This window comes from Cherax quadricarinatus, chromosome 18, assembly GCF_038502225.1.
Source record: "Cherax quadricarinatus isolate ZL_2023a chromosome 18, ASM3850222v1, whole genome shotgun sequence".
Classification (NCBI taxonomy): domain Eukaryota; kingdom Metazoa; phylum Arthropoda; class Malacostraca; order Decapoda; family Parastacidae; genus Cherax; species Cherax quadricarinatus.
This window is the reverse complement of record NC_091309.1, coordinates 39,089,180-39,113,582: the sequence shown is the minus strand read 5'-3', so window position 1 is coordinate 39,113,582 and position 24,403 is coordinate 39,089,180. Positions and strand designations below refer to the sequence as shown.

Sequence of the window (24,403 nt, the reverse complement as noted above, 5' to 3'; positions counted from 1 at the left end):
ATATGGCAGTGATTTGCTATCGTGGCTGGGAGTCCACGCATCATTTTCCTTCTCTCAGTTTGTTTACACTGTGCATGAACTCTGTATCTCTCTCATTTCCATCTAGAAACTTTCCGAAGTTTCAAGTGTTTTAAAGTTATTATGAATATTATTATACAGTAAAGAATCCTTCATCCGAAATTCCAAAATTGGAAAGTTTTTAGTGTTGATATGATGCGACATATAGGTAGTAGGTTGGTAGACAGCAACCATTCAGAGAGGTACTACTGTCCTACCAAGAGTGTAAAAAGGAAGCCTTTATTTGTTTTACATGATGGTAGGATTACTGGTGTCTTTTTTCTGTCTCATAAACATGCAAGATTTCAGGTACATCTTGCTACTTCTGCTTACACTAAGGTCACACTCCACATACATGTACGTACATGTTTATGTATAATTAACCGAGTTTTCTTTGATTTTATCTTAATATTTCTTGTTCTTAGTGCTTTTCATTTCATATCCATGGGGAAGTGGAATAAGAATCTTTCCTCCATAAGCCTTGCTTGTTAAAAAAGTTAACTAAAATGCCGGGAGCAATGGGCTAGTAACCCCTTTTTCCGTATAGCTTACTAAAAAGAAAAAGAAGAAAGTCAAAGTGGGATGTTTGAAGGTGTGTGGATGTTGTGCAAATCATAAAAAGAGATAATTGTAGATGTTATGAATGAGAAGAAGCTGGATGTCCTGGCTTTAATTGAAATAAAGCTGAATGGAGTAGGAGAGTTTCAGTTGGAAGAAATAAAAGTGATTAGGTCAGAGGTTTCAAATAGAGTTAGAGCTAAAGAAGGAGTAGCAATAATGTTGAAGGATAAGTTATGGCAGGAAAAAAGGAAATATAAATGTATAAATTCAAGGATTATGTAGTGTAAAATAAGGGTTGGATGTGAAAAGTGGGTTACAGTAAATGCTTATGCACCTGGAGAGAGAGAGAGAGATATAGAGAGAGATATAGAGAGAGAAATGGGAGGTGGACACTAAAAGAAAGCTAGCATCAGGTAGGGTAGGCTCCAAAACCTGGTGGTCCCTGGTCAAGGACAGACAAGGTTATCTGCCTGATGAACTCATTCCACCTCTAAATCGACAGGATGGGACCACCTCTACTAGTAGTCAAGAGAAAGCGGACCTCTTTGCTGAACACTTTGCTACCAAAATGCAAGTTCCTGATCCAGCAAGGGACCCTCCTCGGCTAGCTGCAAGAACTGTGTCAAAACTGTCAGTGGTGACAATAAGGCAGGAGGAGGTGCATTTCCTTCTTAAATCGCTTGACCAAGAAAAGGCTGTGGGCCCAGACAAGTTGAGCCCAAGATTGCTGAGAAGATGTACAGACCAGCTAGCAGCACCTCTAACTCGCATCTTTCAGCACTGCCTAGCACAGTGTAAATGGCCCTCTCTATGGAAAGAGGTAAATGTAGTCCCTGTTCACAAAAAGAAGAGCAGAGCAGAAATCAGCAACTACAGACCAGTGTCACTCCTGTCAATCACTGGTAAGATCCTTGAGACAATAATCTCAAGACAAATGACAGAGTTTTTTGACTATCACTCACTACTTTGTGATCGTCAATATGGCTTCAGGAAAGGTTACTCTGCTGCTGATCTGTTGTTAAACCTCTCCACTAAGTGGCACCAATCACTGGATGAATCCAAAGTCAGCTGTGTGGTAGCACTGGACATTGCTGGCACTTTCGACCGGGTGTGGCACCAGGGCCTCTTAGCAAAACTTCAAGCACTGGGAATTGCATGCTCTATGCTATGTCTCCTCAGTGATTACCTTCATGGTAGATCTCTAAGTGTAGTTCTCAATGGAACGGAATCAGCAAGACATCCTATTGGGGCAAGTGTTCCACAAGGAAGCGTGCTGGGACCATTGTTATGGAATGTCTACTTCAACGACCTTCTTCATCTCATCCCAGAATCACATGCATATGCAGACGACTGCACATTGACATTCACTTATCCAAGAGAAGAAATGCCAGCTGCTCTAAGCTACATCAATCACCAGCTGAGAGCTATATCAGCTTGGGGAAATAGATGGCAAGTAACACTTGCACCTGAGAAAATGCAAATGATGATCATCTCTAGGCACCATGATGGTAATGCTGGTGCAGTAGTAAGGATGAATGGGAGGGTGTTGGCACCTGGAGACGAAGTTGATATCCTTGGGGTGAAATTTGACTCCAAACTAACCATGAAGAACCATGTTGTAAATCTTGCAAACAAGGCAGCCAGGAAGCTTAGAGCACTTCGCCGTATCTCGCATCTACTTGGCAGTAGGGGTTGCAAGATTCTGTACGAGGCACAAGTACGCTCGCACCTTGAGTATGCTCCACTTTCTTGGTTTGCCTGCCCCCCCCCCCCCTCTCATCTGCGACTGCTTGACAGTAGAGAACAGAGCAAGACGTCTCATCTCTCGCCTGGACCCATCCTGGATAGATCTGTCATTTCAGCAGAGCCTTCAACATAGGAGGGATGTGGGTGGCCTTACTGTTATGTACAAGGCCAATATTGTCAAAGTACCACACTTGGATCCACTTCAAGGACAGCGTGAAACAAGCTTTTATGCCACAAGACGGGCAGAAAGCAGCAACTTCACTCTGGCTGTATCCTTCTCCAGAACTTCACTCCATCTGAGATCCTATATACCCAGGATGACTCGAGTATGGAACACATTCGTACAGCATAATGATGTCAACGAGATAAAGCCAGTTGATCAAATGAAAATGCTGGCCCACAGATGGCTCCAACTTCATACTGTTCCCTACTTGTATGTCTCATAACAATAAAAATGCTTTCAAATGAGCTGATATAGGCAACAGCTCTTAGCTTGCCAATAAAGTTAGGAATCCTTAACCTGTAAATAGCTTGTCAATAAAGCTAGGGATCCTTAACCTTGTCAAACCCTGTGTAAAAAAAAAAAAAAAAAAAAAAAAAAAGATATATACAGGAGGGCCCCACTTATACGGCGGGTTAGGTTCCAGGCTACCGCCGTAAAGTGGAACACCCTTTTTTTCCACTTACAAATGCACACAAACACTAGATAACAAGTTTACACTAACATATATTATGTTAGCAATAGAACCAGGCATCAAAAAACAATAAAAAAGTACAATACACACATAGTGCACTCATTACTTACCTTAAAATATTTATAGTCTTAATCTAGGGTGAGACAAGTAGTATTTATTGTAAGAAATCAAGTGTGGTATGTATGGTAGTCAGCCAGGCTACCATACCAGGCCACCCCACCCACACATACAATTCTATGATATTTAAGCATCCCAGAGCAATAAAATGTATATACAGTTCACTCATTACTTACCTTAAAATATAGGGTGAGATGAGTAGTATTTATTGTAAAATATCAAGTGTGGTATGTATGGTAGTCAGCCAGGCTACCCCACCCACACATACTATTCTATGATATTTAAGCATCCCAGAGCGATAAAATGTATATACAGTTCACTCATTACTTACCTTAAAATATAGGGTGAGATGAGTAGTATTTATTGTAAAAAATCAAGTGTGGTATGTATGGTAGTCAGCCAGGCTACCATACCAGAAAGAATGAGTGCATGAGAGAGTACAGGCGCAGAGTTATGTAAACAAACCAGGCAAAGGTAAGTTTTGTAAACGAAGTGTACACGTCTGGTTTGTGTACAAGTTACATTGTGTACAGGTTGTCTCTACATTGATACGGTAGAATAAATAAAGAAGAACACTCCCATTCTCATGTAACATCATTTTGAGAAGAAATGATGCTCTGAGTGAAGGCAATGGAAGTAAGTCACTGACTTTTTTGGGTTATCCTAGGTTCTCTACACATATGTTATGTATTTATGTTATGTATCGTGTTTATTATATAATTTTTAAAAAAATATCACGGATGGATTAATGAAAATGTGTATATTAACGTAATATACAACATTTAATGATACACCGAGCTCAGACAGCGTAAATAAACAAACTGAACAGGTTGTGGACGATCACTCGATCAGGCGAAATAGACGGTATTAATACGTGTCCAGTTTTAGTTCATTCATGTACATTTGTAAGAGTTTGTGAAACTTTTACCTTATAATATTTTTATTATTATTATAATAATTAAATCACGAAACAAATACTCTTACACTGTGTACAAGTTAGTACAGAATTATAGCTATAAAGTGAAGGCATACGAAAGGAATATTTTTCTACAGTTATCTCTAGTAACAGGTGACGGGCTAGAGAAAACGTAATTCTTCCGACACTTCTACAAACCGTTTGGTAAACATCTCATATATATTTGTATAAATTTTTATACTGTGGTGCATGTATCATGTTTGTGTGTTACATAATGTGTTTCTTATATAATTTTGAAAAAAATATCATAGATAGATTAAGGGAAATGTCTATATTAACGTAATATGCGACATTAATGCGCCCGAGAGATTATTATTATTATTATTATTATTATTATTATTGCATCAAGAGTAGAGAGACTCTCAGTGATTTTAATGTGTACCTACATGCCAGCACAGTGTGTAAGTTTATTTAGGTACAGGTGTACACAAGTTTAATTATCAAGTACAATACATATAAAATATACAATAACTTTAAAACACTTGAAATTTTGGAAAGTTTCCAGACATAATAAGATGTGCTCAGGGAGAATGTAAACAAACTCGGTGGGCCGCTGTGACCGTATTAGAAAGACAGGTGGGGGGAGCCGTATAGCGAGTTTTGGTCATAATTTGAAATGTCCGTATTAGCGGAACGCCGTAAAGCGAAACGCCGTAAAGCGGGGCCCTGCTGTATATAGATATATATATATAGAGATACAGAGAGATATAGAGAGAGAGATATAGAGAGAGAGATATAGAGAGAGAGAGAGATATAGAGAGATATATATAGAGAGAAAGATATATATATAGAGAGAGATATATAGAGAGAGATATACAGAGAGAGAGATATACAGAGAGAGAGAGATATACAGAGAGAGAGAGATATACAGAGAGAGAGATATACAGAGAGAGAGATATACAGAGAGAGAGAGAGATATACAGAGAGAGAGATATACAGAGAGAGAGAGATATACAGAGAGAGATATACAGAGAGAGAGAGATATATACAGAGAGAGATATATACAGAGAGAGAGAGATATATACAGAGAGAGAGAGATATACAGAGAGAGAGAGATATATACAGAGAGAGAGAGATATACAGAGAGAGAGATATACAGAGAGAGAGAGATATACAGAGAGAGATATACAGAGAGAGAGATATATACAGAGAGAGAGATATATACAGAGAGAGAGATATATACAGAGAGAGATATACAGAGAGAGATATACAGAGAGAGAGAGATATACAGAGAGAGAGAGATATACAGAGAGAGAGAGATATACAGAGAGAGAGAGATATACAGAGAGAGAGATATACAGAGAGATATAGAGAGAGATATAGAGAGAGATATAGAGAGAGACAGATATATATAATATATATATATATATAATATATATCTTCTTCTTTCAACACACCAGCCGTATCCCACCGAGGCAGGGTGGCCCAAAAGGAAAAACAAAAGTTTCTCCTTTTACATTTAGTAATATATACAGCCGAAGGGGTTACTAGCCCCTTGCTCCCGGCATTTTAGTCGCCTCTTACAACACGCATGGCTTACGGAGGAAGAATTCTGTTCCACTTCCCCATGGAGATAAGAGGAAATAAACAAGAACAAGAACTAGAAACAAAATAGAAGAAAACCCAGAGGGGTGTGTATATATATGCTTGTACATGTATGTGTAGTGTTACCTAAGTGTAAGTAGAAGTAGCAAGACATACCTGAAATCTTGCATGTTCATGAGACAGAAAAATGGACACCAGCAATCCTACCATCATGTAAAACAATTACAGGCTTTCGTTTTACACTCACTTGGCAGGACGGTAGTACCTCCCTGGGTGGTTGCTGTCTACCAACCTACTATATATATATATATATATATATATATATATATATATACAGTGGACCCCCGCATAGCGACCTTAATCCGTGCAAGAGGGCTGGCTGTTATGCGAAATGTTCGCTATGTGAGTGAATTTTCCCCATAAGAAATAATGGAAATCAAATTAATCCGTGCAAGACACCCAGAAGTTTGAAAAAAAAAATTTTACCACATGAAATATACATTTTCCTACACACAAAGAGAAGGATACATGCACAATAGTAGAGTAGTACATGCACAATATATATTGTGCATGTACTACTCTACTAAATGAAGAATAAATGACACTTACCTTTATTGAAGATGCAGCAATGACTGATGAGACACTGTGTCCTGGGAGTGCCTTTTCCTCCTGAGTACTGTAGGTCCTGTTTGGTATTTTCTTCCAGAACAGGCCTTATCACACTGTGTATGTCACTACGATTCTTAAATCTCTGAAACCAACCTTTGCTGGCTCTAAATTCACCAATATGAGCACTAGTTCCAGGCATTTTTCCCTGTTCACCTGGGTGTTAGTCGACTGGTGTGGGTTGCATCCTGGGAGACAAGATTAAGGACCCCAATGGAAATAAGTTAGACAGTCTTCGATGACACTGACTTTTTTGGGCTATCCTGGGTGGCAAATCCTCTGGGGTTAATTGTTTCTTGGTATTCTCAATAAGCCACACCAACAACGGTGCTACAGCAGCAGCAGCAGCAGCTGACGATGTTACAGCAGCAGCAGACGATGCTACAGCAGCAGCAGCAGCAGACGATGCTACAGCAGCAGCAGCAGCAGACGATGCTACAGCAGCAGCTGACGATGTTACAGCAGCAGCAGACGATGCTACAGCAGCAGCAGCAGCAGCAGACGATGCTACAGCAGCAGCAGCAGCTGACGGTGGTACAGCAGCAACAGACGATGCTACAGCAGCAACAGACGATGCTACAGCAGCAGCAGACGATGCTACAGCAGCAGCAGATGATGCTACAGCAGCAGCAGACGGTACTACAGCAGCAGGAGCAGCTGACGGTGGTACAGCAGCAGCAGCTGACAGTGCAGCAGCAGCTGACGGTGATACAGCAGCAGCAGCAGCTGTACCACCAATAGTAGCGATGGTTGATTGGGGTTTATTATACAACCTGGCCAGCTCGGAGACACGCACTCCACTTTCGTACTTATCAATGATCTTTTTCTTCATCTCCATAGTAATTCTCACCCTTATTGCTGTAGGGTTGGCACTAGAAGCTTTCTTGGGGCCCATGGTCACTTATTTTCCAGAAAAAAATCACCAAAAAACACTGTAATAATACAAAATGTTCCGATTGTATGCTTGGATGTTACCGCGGAGGCTGGCTGGTAAACAATGCCACCCGCGGAACGTGAGCGTGGCTCAGGCCGCACATTGGACGCGTCTCGGACGAAGGCCGCTGAGCGGGTTTTTTGGGCGCTATGCGGGTCAAAATTTTAGCGATCAAAGCGTCCGCTATGCGGATTGTCCGCTATGCAAGGCGTCCGTTATGCGGGGGTCCACTGTATATATATATATATATATATATATATATATATATATATATATATATATATATATATATATATAGAGAGAGAGAGAGAGAGAGAGAGAGAGAGAGAGAGAGAGAGAGAGAGAGAGAGAGAGAGAGAGAGAGAGAGAGAGAGAGAGAGAGAGATAGAGAGATAGAGAGATAGAGAGATAGAGAGATAGAGAGATAGAGAGAGATAGAGAGATAGAGAGAGAGATAGAGAGAGAGATAGAGAGAGAGATAGAGAGAGAGATAGAGAGAGAGATAGAGAGAGAGATAGAGAGAGAGATAGAGAGAGAGATAGAGAGAGAGATAGAGAGAGAGAGATAGAGAGAGAGATAGAGAGAGAGATAGAGAGATAGAGAGAGAGATAGAGAGAGAGATAGAGAGAGAGATAGAGAGAGAGATAGAGAGAGAGATAGAGAGAGAGAGAGATAGAGAGAGAGATAGAGAGAGATAGAGAGAGAGATAGAGAGAGAGATAGAGAGAGAGATAGAGAGAGAGATAGAGAGAGAGATAGAGAGAGAGATAGAGAGAGAGATAGAGAGAGAGATAGAGAGAGAGATAGAGAGAGAGATAGAGAGAGAGATAGAGAGAGAGATAGAGAGAGAGATAGAGAGAGAGATAGAGAGAGAGATAGAGAGAGATAGAGAGAGAGAGAGAGAGAGATAGAGAGAGATAGAGAGAGATAGAGAGAGATAGAGAGAGATAGAGAGAGATAGAGAGAGATAGAGAGAGATAGAGAGAGATAGAGAGAGATAGAGAGAGATAGAGAGAGAGAGATAGAGAGAGATAGAGAGAGATAGAGAGAGATAGAGAGAGATAGAGAGAGATAGAGAGAGATAGAGAGAGATAGAGAGAGATAGAGAGAGATAGAGAGAGAGAGAGAGAGAGAGAGAGAGAGATAGAGATAGAGATAGAGATAGAGATAGAGATAGAGATAGAGAGAGATAGAGAGAGATAGAGATAGAGAGAGATAGAGATAGAGAGAGATAGAGAGAGATAGAGAGATAGAGAGAGATAGAGATAGAGACAGAGAGAGACAGAGAGAGACAGAGACAGAGAGAGACAGAGAGAGACAGAGAGAGACAGAGAGAGACAGAGAGAGACAGAGAGAGACAGAGAGAGACAGAGAGAGATATAGAGAGAGATATAGAGAGAGATAGAGAGATACAGAGAGATATAGAGAGAGATAGAGAGATAGAGAGATATAGAGAGAGATATAGAGAGAGATATAGAGAGAGAGATAGAGAGAGAGATAGAGAGATAGAGAGATAGAGAGATAGAGAGATAGAGAGATAGAGAGATAGAGAGATAGAGAGATAGAGAGATAGAGAGATAGAGAGATAGAGAGATAGAGAGATAGAGAGATAGAGAGATAGAGAGAGAGAGAGAGAGAGAGAGAGATAGAGAGATAGAGAGATAGAGAGATAGAGAGATTGATTGATTGATTTTGGGAGAGGTTGAGTGAGTGTGTGGGGAGTTCTGATCCAAGTGAGAGTACTTGTGGTTGGGGATCTCAGTCCTAAAGTGGGTAAAAATGTTGTGGAGGGAGTTTTAGGTAAATCTGGGGTGCCAGGGGTAAATGAAAATGGGGAGCCTTTAATTGAGCTATGTGTAGAAAGAGGTTTGGTAATAAGTAATACATGGTTTATGAAAAAGAGGATAAATAAGTATACAAGGTATGATAGAGCATGTAATGCAAGTAGTTTGTTAAAGTATGTAAAGGTGGATAAAAGGCTGATGGAAGGCTTCAGGATGTACATGTTTATAGAGAGGCAACAGATATATCAGATCATTATTTAGTTGTAGCTACAGTTAGAGTATGAGGTAGATGGGACAAAAGGAAAATGGCAACAGCAAGTAAGAGAGAGGTGAAAGTGAAAAAACTAAGGGAGGAGGAAGTTAGGGTGAGATATAAGCAACTATTGGCAGAAAGGTGGGCTAGTGCAAAGATGAGTAGTGGGGGGGTTGAAGAGGGTTGGGATACTTTTAAAATGCAGTATTAGAATGTGGGGAAGAAGTTTGTGGCTATAGGAGGGTGGGTGGAGGAGGAAAGAGGAGTGATTGGTGGAATGAAGAAGTAAAGGGTGTGATAAGAGAAAAAGGTAGCTTATGAGGGTTTTCTACAAAGCAGAAGTGTTGTAAGAATAGCAGAGTATATGGAGAGTAAAAGAAAGGTGAAGAGAGCAGATGAAAGAGTGGGAGAGGCACTGGCAAGAAATTTTGCTGAAAATAAGAAAAAATTTTGGAGTGAGATGAAAAAGTTAAGAAAGCCTAGGGAACAAATGGATTTGTCAGTTAAAAAACAGTAGGGGAGCTAGTACATGGGGAGTTGGAGGTATTGGGTAGATGACGGGACTATTTTGAGAAACTTTTAAATGTCGATGATGAGAGGCGGTAATTTCATGCACTGATCAGGGAGGTATAACATCTTTTAGGAGTGAAGAAGAGCAGGATGCGAATGTGGGGAAGGTGCATGAGGCATTACGTAGAATGAAAGGGGGTAAAGTAGCAGGAACTGACGGGATCGTGACAAATTTTAAAAGCGGCTGGGTATTGTGTTAAGTGTGTTTGGTATCTTTGTTTAATAAGAAGGGGAAGGTACCTAGGGATTGGCAGAGAGCATGTATAGCTCCTTTATATAAAGGGAAGGGGACAAATGAGATTGTAAAAATTATAGGGGAATAATTTACTGAATATACCAGTAAAGTGTATGGTAGGGTTATTATTGAAAGAATTAGAGGTAAGACAAAGAGTAGGATTGCAGATGAGCAAGGAGGCTTTTGAGTGGGTAAGGGATGTGTAGATCAAGTGTTTACATTGAAGCATATATGTGAACAGTATATAGATAAAGGTAGGGAAGTTTTCACTGCATTTATGGATCTAGGAATGGCATATGATAGAGTGGATGGGGGAGCAATGTGGCTGATGTTGCAAGTGTATGGAATAGGTAGTATGTTACTAAATGCTGTAAAGAGATTTTATGAGGATAGTGAGGCTCAGGTTAGGGTGAGCAAGAGAGAGAGAGGGAGATTACTTTCCGGTAAAAGTAGGTCTTAGACAGGGATGTGTAATGTCACTATGGATGTTTAATGTATTTATAGATAAGTATGTAAAAGAAGTAAATACTAGGGTGCTGGGGAAAGGGATGGGATTAAATTATGGGGAATCAAATACAAAATGGGAGTTGACACAGTTACTTTTTACTGATGATACTGTGCTTTTGGGAGATTCTAAAGAAAAGTTGCAAAGGTTAGTAGATGAGTTTTGGAGGGTGTGTAAAGGTAGAAAGTTGAAAGTGAACATAGATACGAGTAAGGTGATTAGGGTATCGAACGATTTGGATAAAGAAAAATTAGATATCACATTGGAGAGAGAGATTGTGGAAGAACTGAATATTTTCAGATATTTGGGAGTTGACTTGTCAGTGGATGGGTTTATGAAGGATGAGGTTAACCACAAAACTGATGAAGGAAAAAATGTGAGTGGTATGTTGAAGTATCTGTGAAGACAAAAAAAAGTTATCCATGGAGGCAAAGAAGGGAATGTACGAAAGTATAGTAGTACCAACACTTATATGGGCATGAAGCTTGGGTTGTAAATGCTGCAGCGAGGAGGCAGCTGGAGGCAGTGGTGATGTCGTGTCTAAGAGAAATGTGTGATGTAAATATTATGCTGAGAATTTGGAGTGTGGAAATTAGGTGTGGAGTTACTAAAGGTATTAGGCAGGGGGCTGAAGAGAGGTTGTTGAGGTGGTTTGGTCATTCAGAAAGGCTGGAACAAAGCAGAATGACTTGGAGAGCATATAAATCTGTAGGAGAAGGAAGGCGGAGTAGGGGTCGTCCTCGAAAAGGTTGGAGGGAGGGGGTAAAGGAGGTTTTGTGGGAGAGGGGCTTGGGCTTCCAGCAAGCATGTGTGAGCCTGTTAGATAGGAGTGAATGGAGGCGAATGGTTTTTGTGACCTGACAAGCTGTTGGAGTGTGACCAGGGCAATATTTTGTGAAGGGATTCAGGGAAACAAGTTAGCCAGACTCGAGTCCTGGAAATGGGAAGTACAATGCCTGCACTTTAAAGGAGGGGTTTGGGATATTGGCAGGTTGGAGGGACTTCTCAACTGTTGTATCTGAGCGCCTCTGCAAAGAGAGTGATTATGTATAAGTGATGGTGAAAGTGTTGAATGATGATGAAAGTGTTTTTCTTTCTTTGTGGATCACCCTGCCTCAGTGGGAAATGATCGATGTGTTTAAAAAAATAATACAATCGTGCATGAAAACTATCAGAACAATAAATAAATGAAATAAATGAAAATTTAACTGCACTTTACCTTTAATGAAGAGTGCTGATAGCCTAAGAGGAAGGTGGAGCAATGTTATTGTTTGGAAAGGATGTCAACTTCCATAAAAACATCAGGTAACTGCTCATCTGGTGCTTTTTCTCTTTTCAGTCTCTGCGCAGTAGCAGATGAAGATGATGAGGATTCACTAGCATTTGACTTGTGTCTTTAAAAAAAAAGAAGCTGTCCAGCATTGTCTGTTTTTCATGACTTTTCAAATTTTTTCTAAAGTGGTCAACAACACTGTCATTGAACAGGTTAATGTTCCTATTCACTACAGTAATGTTAGGATGCCATTTTCCCACCAGGCTATGTTTGAGCCCAATGTTAACACAGTTCTTTAATTTCTGCAGTGGAAATGTTCCCCTTACTGCTCAACTCCTCAAGAAATTTCCTCAACCACTTCTTGCTGCTCCCTGTGCAGGTCCTGAAGTCCTTCTGTGGTGAGCTCATTCTTGTGATCCTCCATCAACCCCTCTATATCCTCATTGTCCATTTCCAAACCCATTGACTGGCCCAGAGAAACAATATCATTCACTGCAGGTTCTGCCTCAAATCCTTCAAAATCTCTGACTGACACAGTCTAGCCACAGTTTCTTCCAGGCAGAGTTCATTGTCCAGAAAGAAACTTCTCCCCAGGCTTTGTCCATTATCCCTAAACACTGAAGGATATTAAGATGTTTTTTTCCAAAATTCCCTAAGGGTAAGTTGTTTCAGAGGTCACTTCAAAGCACCTTTTAAACACTGCTTTTGTATTAAGTTTCTTAAAATTGGAAATTACCTGCTGGTCCGTGAGTTGGATAAGAGAAGTGGTGTTAGGGGGGGATGCCAAGAACTTCACTTTAATGAAACTGTATTCATCTACCAAATTCTCATTCAAGCCTGGAGGGTGAGCAGGAGAATTGTCCATTACCAGAAGTGTCCTTACGTTTCTTCTGCAAGGTACTGCTTCACACTTAGGACAAACACTTCATGTATCCACTCAGTGAAGAACTGCCTTGTCACCCAAATTTTCCTTTTAGCTCTCCACACAACACTGAGTTTACTTTTCATCATTGTTTTTCTTAAACACCCTTGGATTTTCAGAGTGGTAGACTAGTAATGGTTTAATTTTGCAGTCCCCACTTGTATTACCACACAACAAGAGTGTTAGCCAATCTTTCATGGGCTTGTGTCCTGGTAATGATTTTTCTTCTTGTGTGATGTAGGTTCTCTTAGGCATTCTTTACCAAAAGAGGACAGTTTCATCACAATTAAAAAATTGAGGAATAAATCCCTTAATGTCTACATAGGTTTTAAATTCCTTAACAAACTTTTCAGCCTCATCTCTGTTAGCACTGGTAGCCTCCCCATGCCTTACTACACAATGAATCCCACTCCTCTTTATAAACCTATCAAACCAACCCCTACTTGCCTTAAATTCATCACTTTCAGCACTGTTTCCCAGGGAGTCTTGCCTAAGATATAACTGTTTTACTTTTTCACAAATTGTTTCAGAAACACTTGCCAGCCAATTGTTTTTCATTAATCCATATAAACCCTTAAATGGTCCAAACGTATATATACGTTTTTTCAACATCTGAAAGTATGTAAAAAAATGTAGATCTTTTTTGTTTTACATTTGAAAACATGTAAAAAAAACTTTTATGTACATTTTTTTTTGTTATATTTGAAAATATGTAAAAAAAAGTAGATCTACTTTTGTAGCACTACGAATTTGAACGTCGATCTGTTTGGACCGTTTAAGGGTTAACAAAAGTTATTCCCTTTCTTCAATTATCTGTGACCTTTTCACAGCAAGATTTTTCACTCCTTTCACTACATCAGCCCTTTTAATTGCCTCTATTTTTCAATATGTATGATATGGTGGATTTTGCCATACCATATTGAGCGGCCAGGTCTGACACGTTCCACTTTCCCACTTCGCAATGAGCTCTTTTTTCACTGTAACTGCTGCTCTCACTGCCTTCCTTTTAGGCTTGTTTGGATCACTACTCATTTTTTGGGACCAAGATTACTTATTTTCAATGAAAATATTTAAAGAACATCACATAATAACAATGAAATACCAAAAAGTTTCACGTTTCATGGAGCTTGCACAAACGGTGCTTAATAAATGAAAGCTGATGCTTTCTTTTCATCTGACTTCGTCCAGATGGACCATTTTGTTTAGGCCTAACATCAGGGCAACATCTGAATACCAAATCAAACTTTTCTCAAAAAAGTTTGGTGAATACCGAGTCGCATGAATACAGGGATATACGAATATTGAGGTTCCACTGTACCTGTTTCTTACGTACAAACACCCACTTGTCAGTCAACATAACAGCTGTTTCTTACATGCAAGCACCCACCTGTCAGCCAACATAATACCTGTTTCTTACATACAAGCACCCACCTGTCAGTGAACATTATGACTGTATTTGGTTCATCTTTATACTTTGCGAGCTCCTCTCTCAGCATGAGGACTTTCTGACCACCTCCAGCATAGTTCTTCACATCTCCTCCTTCCCAGGGCAGACCTAAACCCAATACCTGCCAAAAATACAACAATTAAACACAGATGTTTACCATCAACATATAAACAAAAACTTGGACCTGTACTTCAAAGAATAAATTTTTTATAACATTTACTAGTTACAGTTCTACATCCTAGAGCTACCATAATTATAGACATAAGATGTACAATAACAAAAATTACTTTAGACAAATAACCAAAGAAACTTTAAAACAGGATAGACTATGCGAGAAAAACTATATTTTTCATCAGTATCTGAAATCAAAAATAACATTATAACAATGGCAAACAGACTTCATCTTCAGTTGGAGAAATCCACAGGAGCAAGAATAAATTCCGTTCTAATTATAATAATAATGGAGGAAATCTGTCTGCCTACTGTATGGACTTTTGTCGTAGAAATTAAAAAATAACAAAGCACTCCTCAAGCTCGTAATACTTATTAAAGCCATATAGCATGACCTAATAGAATACTCGGTTCTCTTGTATTTATTTTAACTCGTCCAATGACCGTATGTACTGCTATTGCCTTATTAATCTTAAGTTAATTTTAAGTTTGCCCAAAATGCTCTGCATATAAAGGGGATTTTGGCAGGTGCACCCAACTACAGTGGAACCTCAAAAATCGAACTTAATCCGTTCCAGGAGTTAGTTCTAAATTCGAAAAGTCTGAAATTCGAAGCAATATTTCCCCTAAGAAATAATGCAAATACAATTAATCCATTCCAGAAACCCAAAAATATTCACACAAAAAATACATTTTATAGAGATTAATTACAGTTTTACATACAACAAATACTATAGTTTTTAATTATGTATAGTAATACATATAAAATAACATTTTTACTTACCTTTATTGAAGATTGGTGATGGCATCTGGAAGATAGGGAGGAGGAGAGAGGGAGTTGGGGTTAGTGTTTGGAAGGAGAATCCCCCTCCGTGAGGACTTCAGGTAAAGCCCTCTCTGGGGTTACTTCCCTTCTCTGTCTTTTAATGCCACTAGGACCAGCTTGAGAGTCACTGGACCCCTGTCTCACAAAATAACTGTCCACAGTCCTCTGTTTCTGGCACCTTTTTAACATTTCCCTAAAATGGGACATGGTTCTGTCACTGAACTTGTTGCAAAGATGGCTTGTTTCAGCTTGCTCAGGGTGGTACTTTTGCACAAACATTTGGACATCATTCCACTTGGCACAAATCTCCTTAATCTTTGAAGAAGGCACCTCATCCACTCCCTATATTAACACCTTTCGCAACATCAGCTTCCTTGATTTGTTCTTTCTTTGACAGGATAGAACCGATGGTCGACTTGTTTTTCCCAAACATCCTGGCAAGCTCAACAAGTCTCACACCACTCTCATACTTCTGTATTATTTCCTTCTTCACATCTATGGTGTTTCTCACTTTCTTTACCACAGGGGTACCACTAGCAAGTTTCTTTGGGCCCATGGCAGCTTATTTCACAGTCCCACAAGCACTAAACACAACGAAATAATCGTAAAATGCATGAATGAGAGCGCAGGTTAGTGTTCACTCAAACATAAACAAAGCTAGACTGCTCACAGCGCCTGCGCGGGGACGTGGACAGAGCGGGCTGGCAGACAGGTCCTGTACCCGGCGGCCCGAAAATAGGGGCGCGTTCGATAACAGGGACACAGTTTGTCCAAAAAAATGGTCCTATTTTCGAAATGTTCAATATGTGATACAGTGGAACCTCAAAAATCAAACGTATTATATTTCTTTGTACACACCTGTATCATGTCAAAATAAAATATTATTATTATTATAATCTGACTTTTAGATTATCACTGTATTTATAACTAGAAAAGTGCTAAACCCATAAAGGGAATAGGAAGCTAAGAGGTTTGTTTCATCTGCAGAAGGTAAAGATATCTCCAATTCCTTGGATCAAGAGCCCTTCACCAGCATTAAAAGAACAATAACCCTTATTTAGAATGATTCAATAACCTATCTTAAAGGCAAAATTCAGCTAGTACATTATGCAGAGGAATACAAGAAATAATAATAATAATATTTTATTAGGACATGATACATAGTTGTACAAGCCCCTTGTACAACTATGTATGCAGTACAACCTTGTATGCAGAGCATTATGGGCAGGCTTAAAAATAACTTCAGACTATTTAAGCTATAATAGATTTAATGGTAACAGTTACTGTAGACAATTTACAATATCAAGTACAAATGAGTTATTTTAAACAATGAATTTGAACATTTCAAATTTGAAGCATTATAGTTTTACAATTTTGTAACATTACAGTTAGTAATACAGTGGAACCTCAAATATCGAACTTTCTTCAGTCCAGAAGGCTGTTCGAGTGCCACTACCGAACGAATTTATTCCCATCAGGAATAATGTAAATTAGATTAGACCATTTAAGACCCTCAAAAATACACTTATAAAAGCACTTACAAAAATACACTTACATAATTGGTTGAGTTGGGAGCAGTTCGATTTTTGAGGTTCCACTGTATAACAAAATGATCAATTTACTATATTTTTTTCTTTTTTTTTTTTTAACAAGTTGGCCATCTCCCACCAAGGAAGGATGACCCAAAAAGAAAGAAAATCCTCAAAAAGAAAATATTTTCATCATCATTCAACACTTTCACCTCACTCACACACAATCACTGTTTTTGCAGAGGTGCTCAGAATACAACAGTTTAGAAGTGCAGTGGACCCCCAAGTTTCATGATTAATCCGTTCCGGAGAGCCTGCCGAAAGTCGAAATTCACGAAACTCGAACCCATTTTCCCCATAAGAAATAATGGAAATAAAATTAATTCATTCCACACACCCAAAAATATTAAAATAAAATATTTTTTTTTCAAATTAAATAAAGATTTATATACTGAAATCAATGAGAAATCAAGAACATACATATAAAAAATAATAATAACATTACACTTTCCTTTACTGAAGACTTCTGGGTGGATGGAACATGGGAGGAGGGGATAGGAGGAAGGTGTACACTATTGTATGGAAGGAGAATCTCCTTCCATTAGGACTTTAGGTAGCAAGTCCTTATCTGGGGTTACTTCCCTTCTTTTAATGCCGCTGGGAACAACTTGAGAGTCACTGGACCCCTGTCGCACAAAATATCTGTCCAGAGAGGTCTTTTTCTGGCGTTTCTTTAAGATTTCCCTGAAGTGGGACACAACACTGTCATTGTACATGCTGCAGATATGGCTTGTTTCAGCTTGGTCAGGGTGATACTTTTCAACAAAACTTTGCAACTCATTCCACATTCCACACATTTTTTTTTATTTTTATTATCACACTGGCCGATTCCCACCAAGGCAGGGTGGCCTGAAAAAGAAAAACTTTCACCATCATTCACTCCATCACTGTCTTGCCAGAAGGGTGCTTTACACTACAGTTTTTAAACTGCAACATTAACACCCCTCCTTCAGAGTGCAGGCACTGTACTTCCCATCTCCAGGACTCAAGTCCGGCCTGCCGGTTTCCCTGAACCCCTTCATAAATGTTACTTTGCTCCACACATGTCCTTAAAAATCCCTCTGGATCGTGTTCCTCACTTTATTTACCAAACGGCTTGCACTAGATTTCCTTGAGTCCATGATGACTTATTTAGCAGTTGCAAGCACAAAAAACAATGGATTATTATGAAATGTATTGTATGAACCCGCGGGGTGATGGTCACGTGTTGGTAAACAATGGCACACTGAATGTGAATAGTGTGGGAGACTGGCTTGGTGTGCGCGGTGACGGGCGGACGGGTACCAGACGGTAGCCGAAACACAAGTCTAATCACGAAACTCGAGGCCAAATTTTGCCAAAAAAACTTGCCGAAGGTCGAATTTCACGAAACTCGATGCTGCCAAAACTCGAGGGTCCACTGTATATACGTATAAACATACACAACACATCCCTCCAAACTGTCTATATCCTAAACCCCTCCTTTAAAGTGCAGGCATTGTACTTCCCATTTCCAAGACTCAAGTCTGGCTATATAAAATAACTGGTTTCCCTAAATCCCTTCACTAAATATTACCCTGCTCACACTCAACAGCTCTTCAGGTTCCAAATACCATTCGTCTCCGTTCACTATCTAACACGCTCACACATGCTTGCTGGAAGTCAAAGCCCCTCGCCCACAAAACCTCCTTTACCCCCTCCCTTCAACCTTTTCAAGGACGACCCCTACCCCGCCTTCCTTCCCCTACAGATTTATACGCTCTCCATGTCATTCTACTTTGATCCATTCTCTCTAAATGACCAAACCACCTCAGCAACCCCCCTCTTCAGCCCTCTGACTAATACTTTTATTAACTCCACACATTCTCCTAATTTCCACACTCCGAATTTTCTGCATAATATTTACACCACACACACTGCCCTTAGACAGGACATCTCCACTGCCTCCAACTGCCTCCTCGCTGCTGCATTTACAACCCAAGCTTCACACCCATATAAGAGTGTTGGTACTACTATACTTTCATACATTCCCTTCTTTGCCTCCATAGATAACATTTTTTGTCTCCACATATACCTCAATGCACCACCCACCTTTTTTCCCTCATCAATTCTATGATTAACCTCATCCTTCATAAATCCATCCACTGACACGTCAACTCCCAAATATCTGAAAACATTCACTTCTTCCATACTCCTCCTCCCCAATTTGACATCCAATTTTTCTTTATCTAAATCATTTAATACCCTCATCACCTTACTCTCTTCTATGTTCACTTTCAACTTTCTAAATTTACACACACTCCCAAATTCGTCCACTAACCTTTGCAATTTTTCTTTAGAAACTCCCATAAGCACAGTATCATCAGCAAAAAGCAACTGTGTCACTTCCCATTTTGTATTTAATTCCCCATAATTTAATCCCACCAACTCCTGAACACCCTAGCATTTACTTCTTTTACAACCCCATCTATAAATATATTAAATAACCATGGTGACATTACACATCCCTATCTAAGACCTACTTTTACCGGGAAGTAGTCTCCCTCTCTTCTACACACCCTAACCTGAGCCTCACTATCCTCATAAAAACTCTTTACAGCATTTAGTAACTTGCCACCTATTCCACATACTTGCAACATCTGCCACATTGCTCCCCTATCCACTATCATATGCCTTTTCTAAATCCATAAATGCAATAAAAACTTCCCTACCTTTATCTAAATACTGTTCACTATCATATGCCTTTTCTAAATCCATAAATGCAATAAAAACTTCCCTACCTTTATCTAAATACTGTTCACATATATGCCTCAATGTAAACACTTGATCTACACATCCCCTACCCACTCTAAAACCTCCTTGCTCATCCGCAATTCTACATTCTGTCTTACCTCTAATTCTTTCAATAATAACCCTACCGTACACTTTTCCTGGAATACTCAATAAACTTATTCCTCTATAATTTTTACAATCTCTTTTGTCCCCCTTCCCTTTATATAAAGGGACTATACACGCTCTCTTTTTATGCCAAATTTCTGGGAAATAAACAACTATTTGTGTTGTACACAGTGTTTATCCTAAACCTTACAGTATAAAATACAGTACTAACAGCATAAAAAGTAAAGTAAAACATGAAATACCAAAATAAAACAATAAAATAAAGTCATTACAAAAATGTTTTGTTGATATTCAGTAGTAAAGTTCAACTTACGACCATTTCGACTTTCGACCGGTTTCTCGGAACCGAACTCGGTCGTAAGTCGGATGGTAGGTGTATACGTACAATAACCGCCTTATTTCTTTACATTCTTGTTTTTATACAATATTTCTTATTTATAAACAACATACATTGTTTCAGTGTTTTCCGTATGAAACTGTAATGTAATGCAGGTAGCTTCACAAACACACTGTTAACTCTTATAATAATGGGCAGATATGTAGTCACAGCAGGAGAGAGAATGGCAGTTGATATTAGTGTCATATTCAAGTATTTCGTCCTGTCTCCAGACAATAAACTCTCCTCCCTCTTCCTTCCTCGCTGTCTTCCATAAGCCAACAAGACTCTTCAATAAAGGTAAAAGTGATTTAAATGTTCATTTATCCATTTCATTAGTCTTTCATATTTATTTTTCATTGTTTTCTGTATGCAAAACTACAGTTATTCTCTACAAAATGTAATTTTTTGTTAATACTTCTGGGTGTCTGAAACGGATTAATTGGATTCACGTTATTTCTTATGGGAAATATTACTTCGGTTTTCATCCATTTCGGATTGCGACCGATCTTCTGGAACGGATTAAGGGCGAAAACCAGAGTTCCACTGTAATGTACATTATTGCTCTGGTTGTTGTCAATTTTGGTTTTCAAATCGACATCTTGAATGAATTAAATTCGAAAACCAAGGTTCCAATGTATAAGTAAAACAGTGAACAAAGATATGAAAAAAAAAAAGGAAAGACAGGCTCGTCTTCACCTAAAGCCAATTACAGTGGACCCCCTCATAACGATATTAATCCATTCCTGAGAGCTCATTGTTATGCGAAATTATCGTTATGCGAATGAATTTTCCCCATAAGAAATAATGGAAATCAAATTAATCCGTGCAAGACACCCCAAAGTATGAAAAAATAAATTTTTACCACATGAAATATTAATTTTAATACACACAAACTGAAAAAGACATGCACAGTTACATGACACTTACCTTTATTGAAGATCTGGTGATGACTGATAGGATGGGAGGAGGAGAGAGTCTTGGTGTTTAGAAGGGGAATCCCCTTCCATTAAGACTTGAGGTGTCAAGTCCTTTTCCGGGGTTACATCCCTTCTTCTTTTAATGCCACTAGGACCAGCTTCAGAGTCACTGGACTTCTGTCGCATAACATATCTGTCCATAGAGGCCTGTACCTCCCGTTCCTTTATGACTTTCCTAAAGTGGTTCACAACATTGTCAGTGTAATAGTCACCAGCACGGCTTGCAATAGCTGTGTTAGGGTGATTGTCATCAAAAAAAGGTTTGCACTTTAAGCCACATTGCACACATTTCCTTAATCTTTGAAGTAGGCAACTTCTTCAATTTCTCTCTCCCCTCCTCTGAACCAGTTTCCTCAGGTGTGGCCTCATGCTGATGAAGATGATCTAGCAGCTCATCAGTGGTTAGTTCTTCATTGTCCTCCTCCACTAAGTCTTCCACATCATCCCCACTAACCTCCAACCCCAAGGACTTTCCCAATGCCACAATGGATTCCTCAACTGGCATAGGATTCCCAGGGTTAGCCTCAAACCCTTCAAAATCCCTTTGGTCTACACATTCTGGCCACAGTTTTTTCCAAACAGAGTTCAAGGTCCTCTTAGTCACTCCCTCCCAAGCCTTACCTATAAGGTTTACACAATTGAGGATATTGAAGTGATCTCTCCAAAACTCTCTTAGAGTCAAATGAGTTTCTGAGGTCACTACAAAGCACCTTTCAAACAGAGCTTTTGTGTACAGTTTTTTGAAGTTTGCAAAAACCTGCTGGTCCATGGGCTGCAGGAGAGGAGTGGTATTAGGAGGCAAAAACTTCACCTTAATGAAGCTCATGTCCCCACAAAGTCGCTCTGCCACGTCTGTAGGATGACTAGGGGCATTGTCTAACACCAGGAGGCACTTAAGGTCTAATTTCTTTTCAGTTAGGTAATTTTTCACATTGGGGGCAAATGCTTGGTGTAACCAGTCATAGAAAAAGTCCCTAGTGACCCATGCCTTACTGTTTGCCCTCCACAGCACACACAAATTAGCCTTGAGGATATTCTTTTGCCTGAATGCTCTGGGAGTTTCAGAGTGATACACTAATAAAGGCTTCACTTTGCAATCACCACTAGCATTGGAACACATGAGAAGAGTAAGCCTGTCTTTCATAGGCTTATGTCCTGGGAGTGCCTTTTCCTCCTGAGTAATGTAGGTCCTGCTTGGCATTTTCTTCCAAAACAGGCCTGTTTCATCACAATTAAACACTTGTTCAGGTTTCAGTCCTTCACTGTCTATGTACTCCTTGAATTCCTGCACATATTTTTCAGCTGCTTTGTGGTCCGAACTGGCAGCCTCACCATGCCTTATCACACTATGTATGCCACTACGCTTCTTAAATCTCTCAAACCAACCTTTGCTGGCCTTAAATTCACTCACATCATCACTAGTTGCAGGCATTTTTTTAATTAAATCCTCATGCAACTTCCTATCCTTTTCACTTATGATCACTTGAGAGATGCTATCTCCTGCTATCTGTTTTTCATTTATCCACACCAATAAGAGTCTCTCAACATCTTCTATCACTTGTGATCTCTGTTTCGAAAACACAGTTGAACCTTTGGCAAGAACAGCTTCCTTGATTGCCGTTTTCTTGGACACAATAGTAGCGATGGTTGATTGGGGTTTACTATACAACCTGGCCAGCTCGGAGACACACACTCCACTTTCATACTTAGCAATGATCTCTTTCTTCATCTCTATAGCAATTCTCACCCTTATTCCTGTAGGGTTGGCACTAGAAGCTTTCTTGGGGCCCATGGTCACTTATTTTGCAGATAAAATCACCAAAAACACTGTAATAATACGAAATGTTCCGATTGTATGCTTGGGTGTTACCGCGGAGGCTGGCTGGTAAACAATGCCACCGGCGGAACATGTGAGGCTGGCTCAGGCCACACATTAGACGCGTCTCGGACGAATAGCGTTGAGCGGATTTTTTAGCGGTATGCGAGGCAAAATCTTAGCGATAAAATGTATCGGTATGCGGATTTAACGTTATGTGATGCCAACGGTATGCGGGGGTCCACTGTACAAGGATCACTCCTCCCTTTCCCCAGTCCCAGAACAGGCCTCCAATTGCTGGCCTGTTTGATCAGGTGGTTGGTGTTAGCTACAAGCAGTCCAACATACAAACCACAACCTGGTTGACCACAAATTGATTTGAACTTATCAAGTTCCCTCTTGAAAACAGCATGTTGTAGTCTCGGTCCCCGTACACTTACAGAGTTCTCCCTCAGTGCATTCATCATGCTCCTGCTTTTCAATGAAAGTATTTTGCATGCAGGACCAAGACCAATCCCTTCAAAATTTTCCAGGTGTAAATACTGATACATCTTTCTGACCTATATCTGAAGGAGTCTAGTCTCAGTTCCAGTAGTTCAGATGCTTGACTAAATTTACATGAGAAGTGAAGATTCTATACATGTCTTCCAGTTCTGTAATTTTTCCTGTCCTGAAAGGGACTATTATTATTTAGTAATATTCCATCCTAAAGAGAACAAGTGACAAGAGAATCATCTTGGACTGACATCTCTGTTTTGAATGTCTGATTATCCAGTCTACAACTTTTCATTAGGTTTAAATAACATTGCTGTTATCCTTAAATGTGAGACCTATGGCACTGTCACTATTAAGTCTCTCACAGTGAACCTCCATGAGCTTTCCACAAACTATGAAAATGTCACCTAATTCTGTAACACTCATATACTTTGTGGAATATTTATTTATTTATGACATGGTTTGCCTGTGTTATGTATCAGGTCCTTATTTTGAGTTCATTCTTTCTACATCTAAAAAACTGAAATTTGTCACCAATGAACATCATGCTATCTTTATTTGCCCACTGGAAGATCTTGATATTTGATTGTAATTCTTCTGTATCTCCTACTGAATTGACTGTCAAATTCATTTTGATATCATCCATAAAGCATATGAAGCTGTCAATAGTGTTTTTGGATCAATGGTTCAGAGAACTGACACGTTGATAAATTAGACATGTGCAACTCTTGGGTATCTTCATTGAGGAAACGTTTCGCCACACAGTGGCTTCATCAGTCCATACAAAGAAGAATCTTGAAGAACAGGAGGAGAATGAGGTAATCAGTCCCTCAGCCTTGAGTTGATGTGGTCAGTCCATCAATCTTGAATAGAATACGGCATAAGTGCGGAGAAGGAGCTTATAAAGCGTAGGCAGGAGAGGTGCAGCAGTCATAGGTGGTGTCACATTTATTCAATGTGGAAGCAGGTCGTGCCCAAGGGTTAGGCA

At 39.6% G+C, this 24,403-nt stretch overlaps 1 protein-coding gene across 1 annotated transcript in view; it reads right to left on the bottom strand.

Annotated features, from left to right (window-relative positions):
* LOC128689496 (procollagen-lysine,2-oxoglutarate 5-dioxygenase 1) overlaps nt 1–24,403 on the bottom strand; it is a 74,105-nt gene that overhangs the window by 29,105 nt on the left and 20,597 nt on the right. Inside the window, exon 3 of the mRNA XM_053777857.2 lies at nt 14,270–14,406. Within this exon, the coding sequence (XP_053633832.1) occupies nt 14,270–14,406 (137 nt within the window). The remainder of the gene's footprint in view (nt 1–14,269; nt 14,407–24,403) is intronic.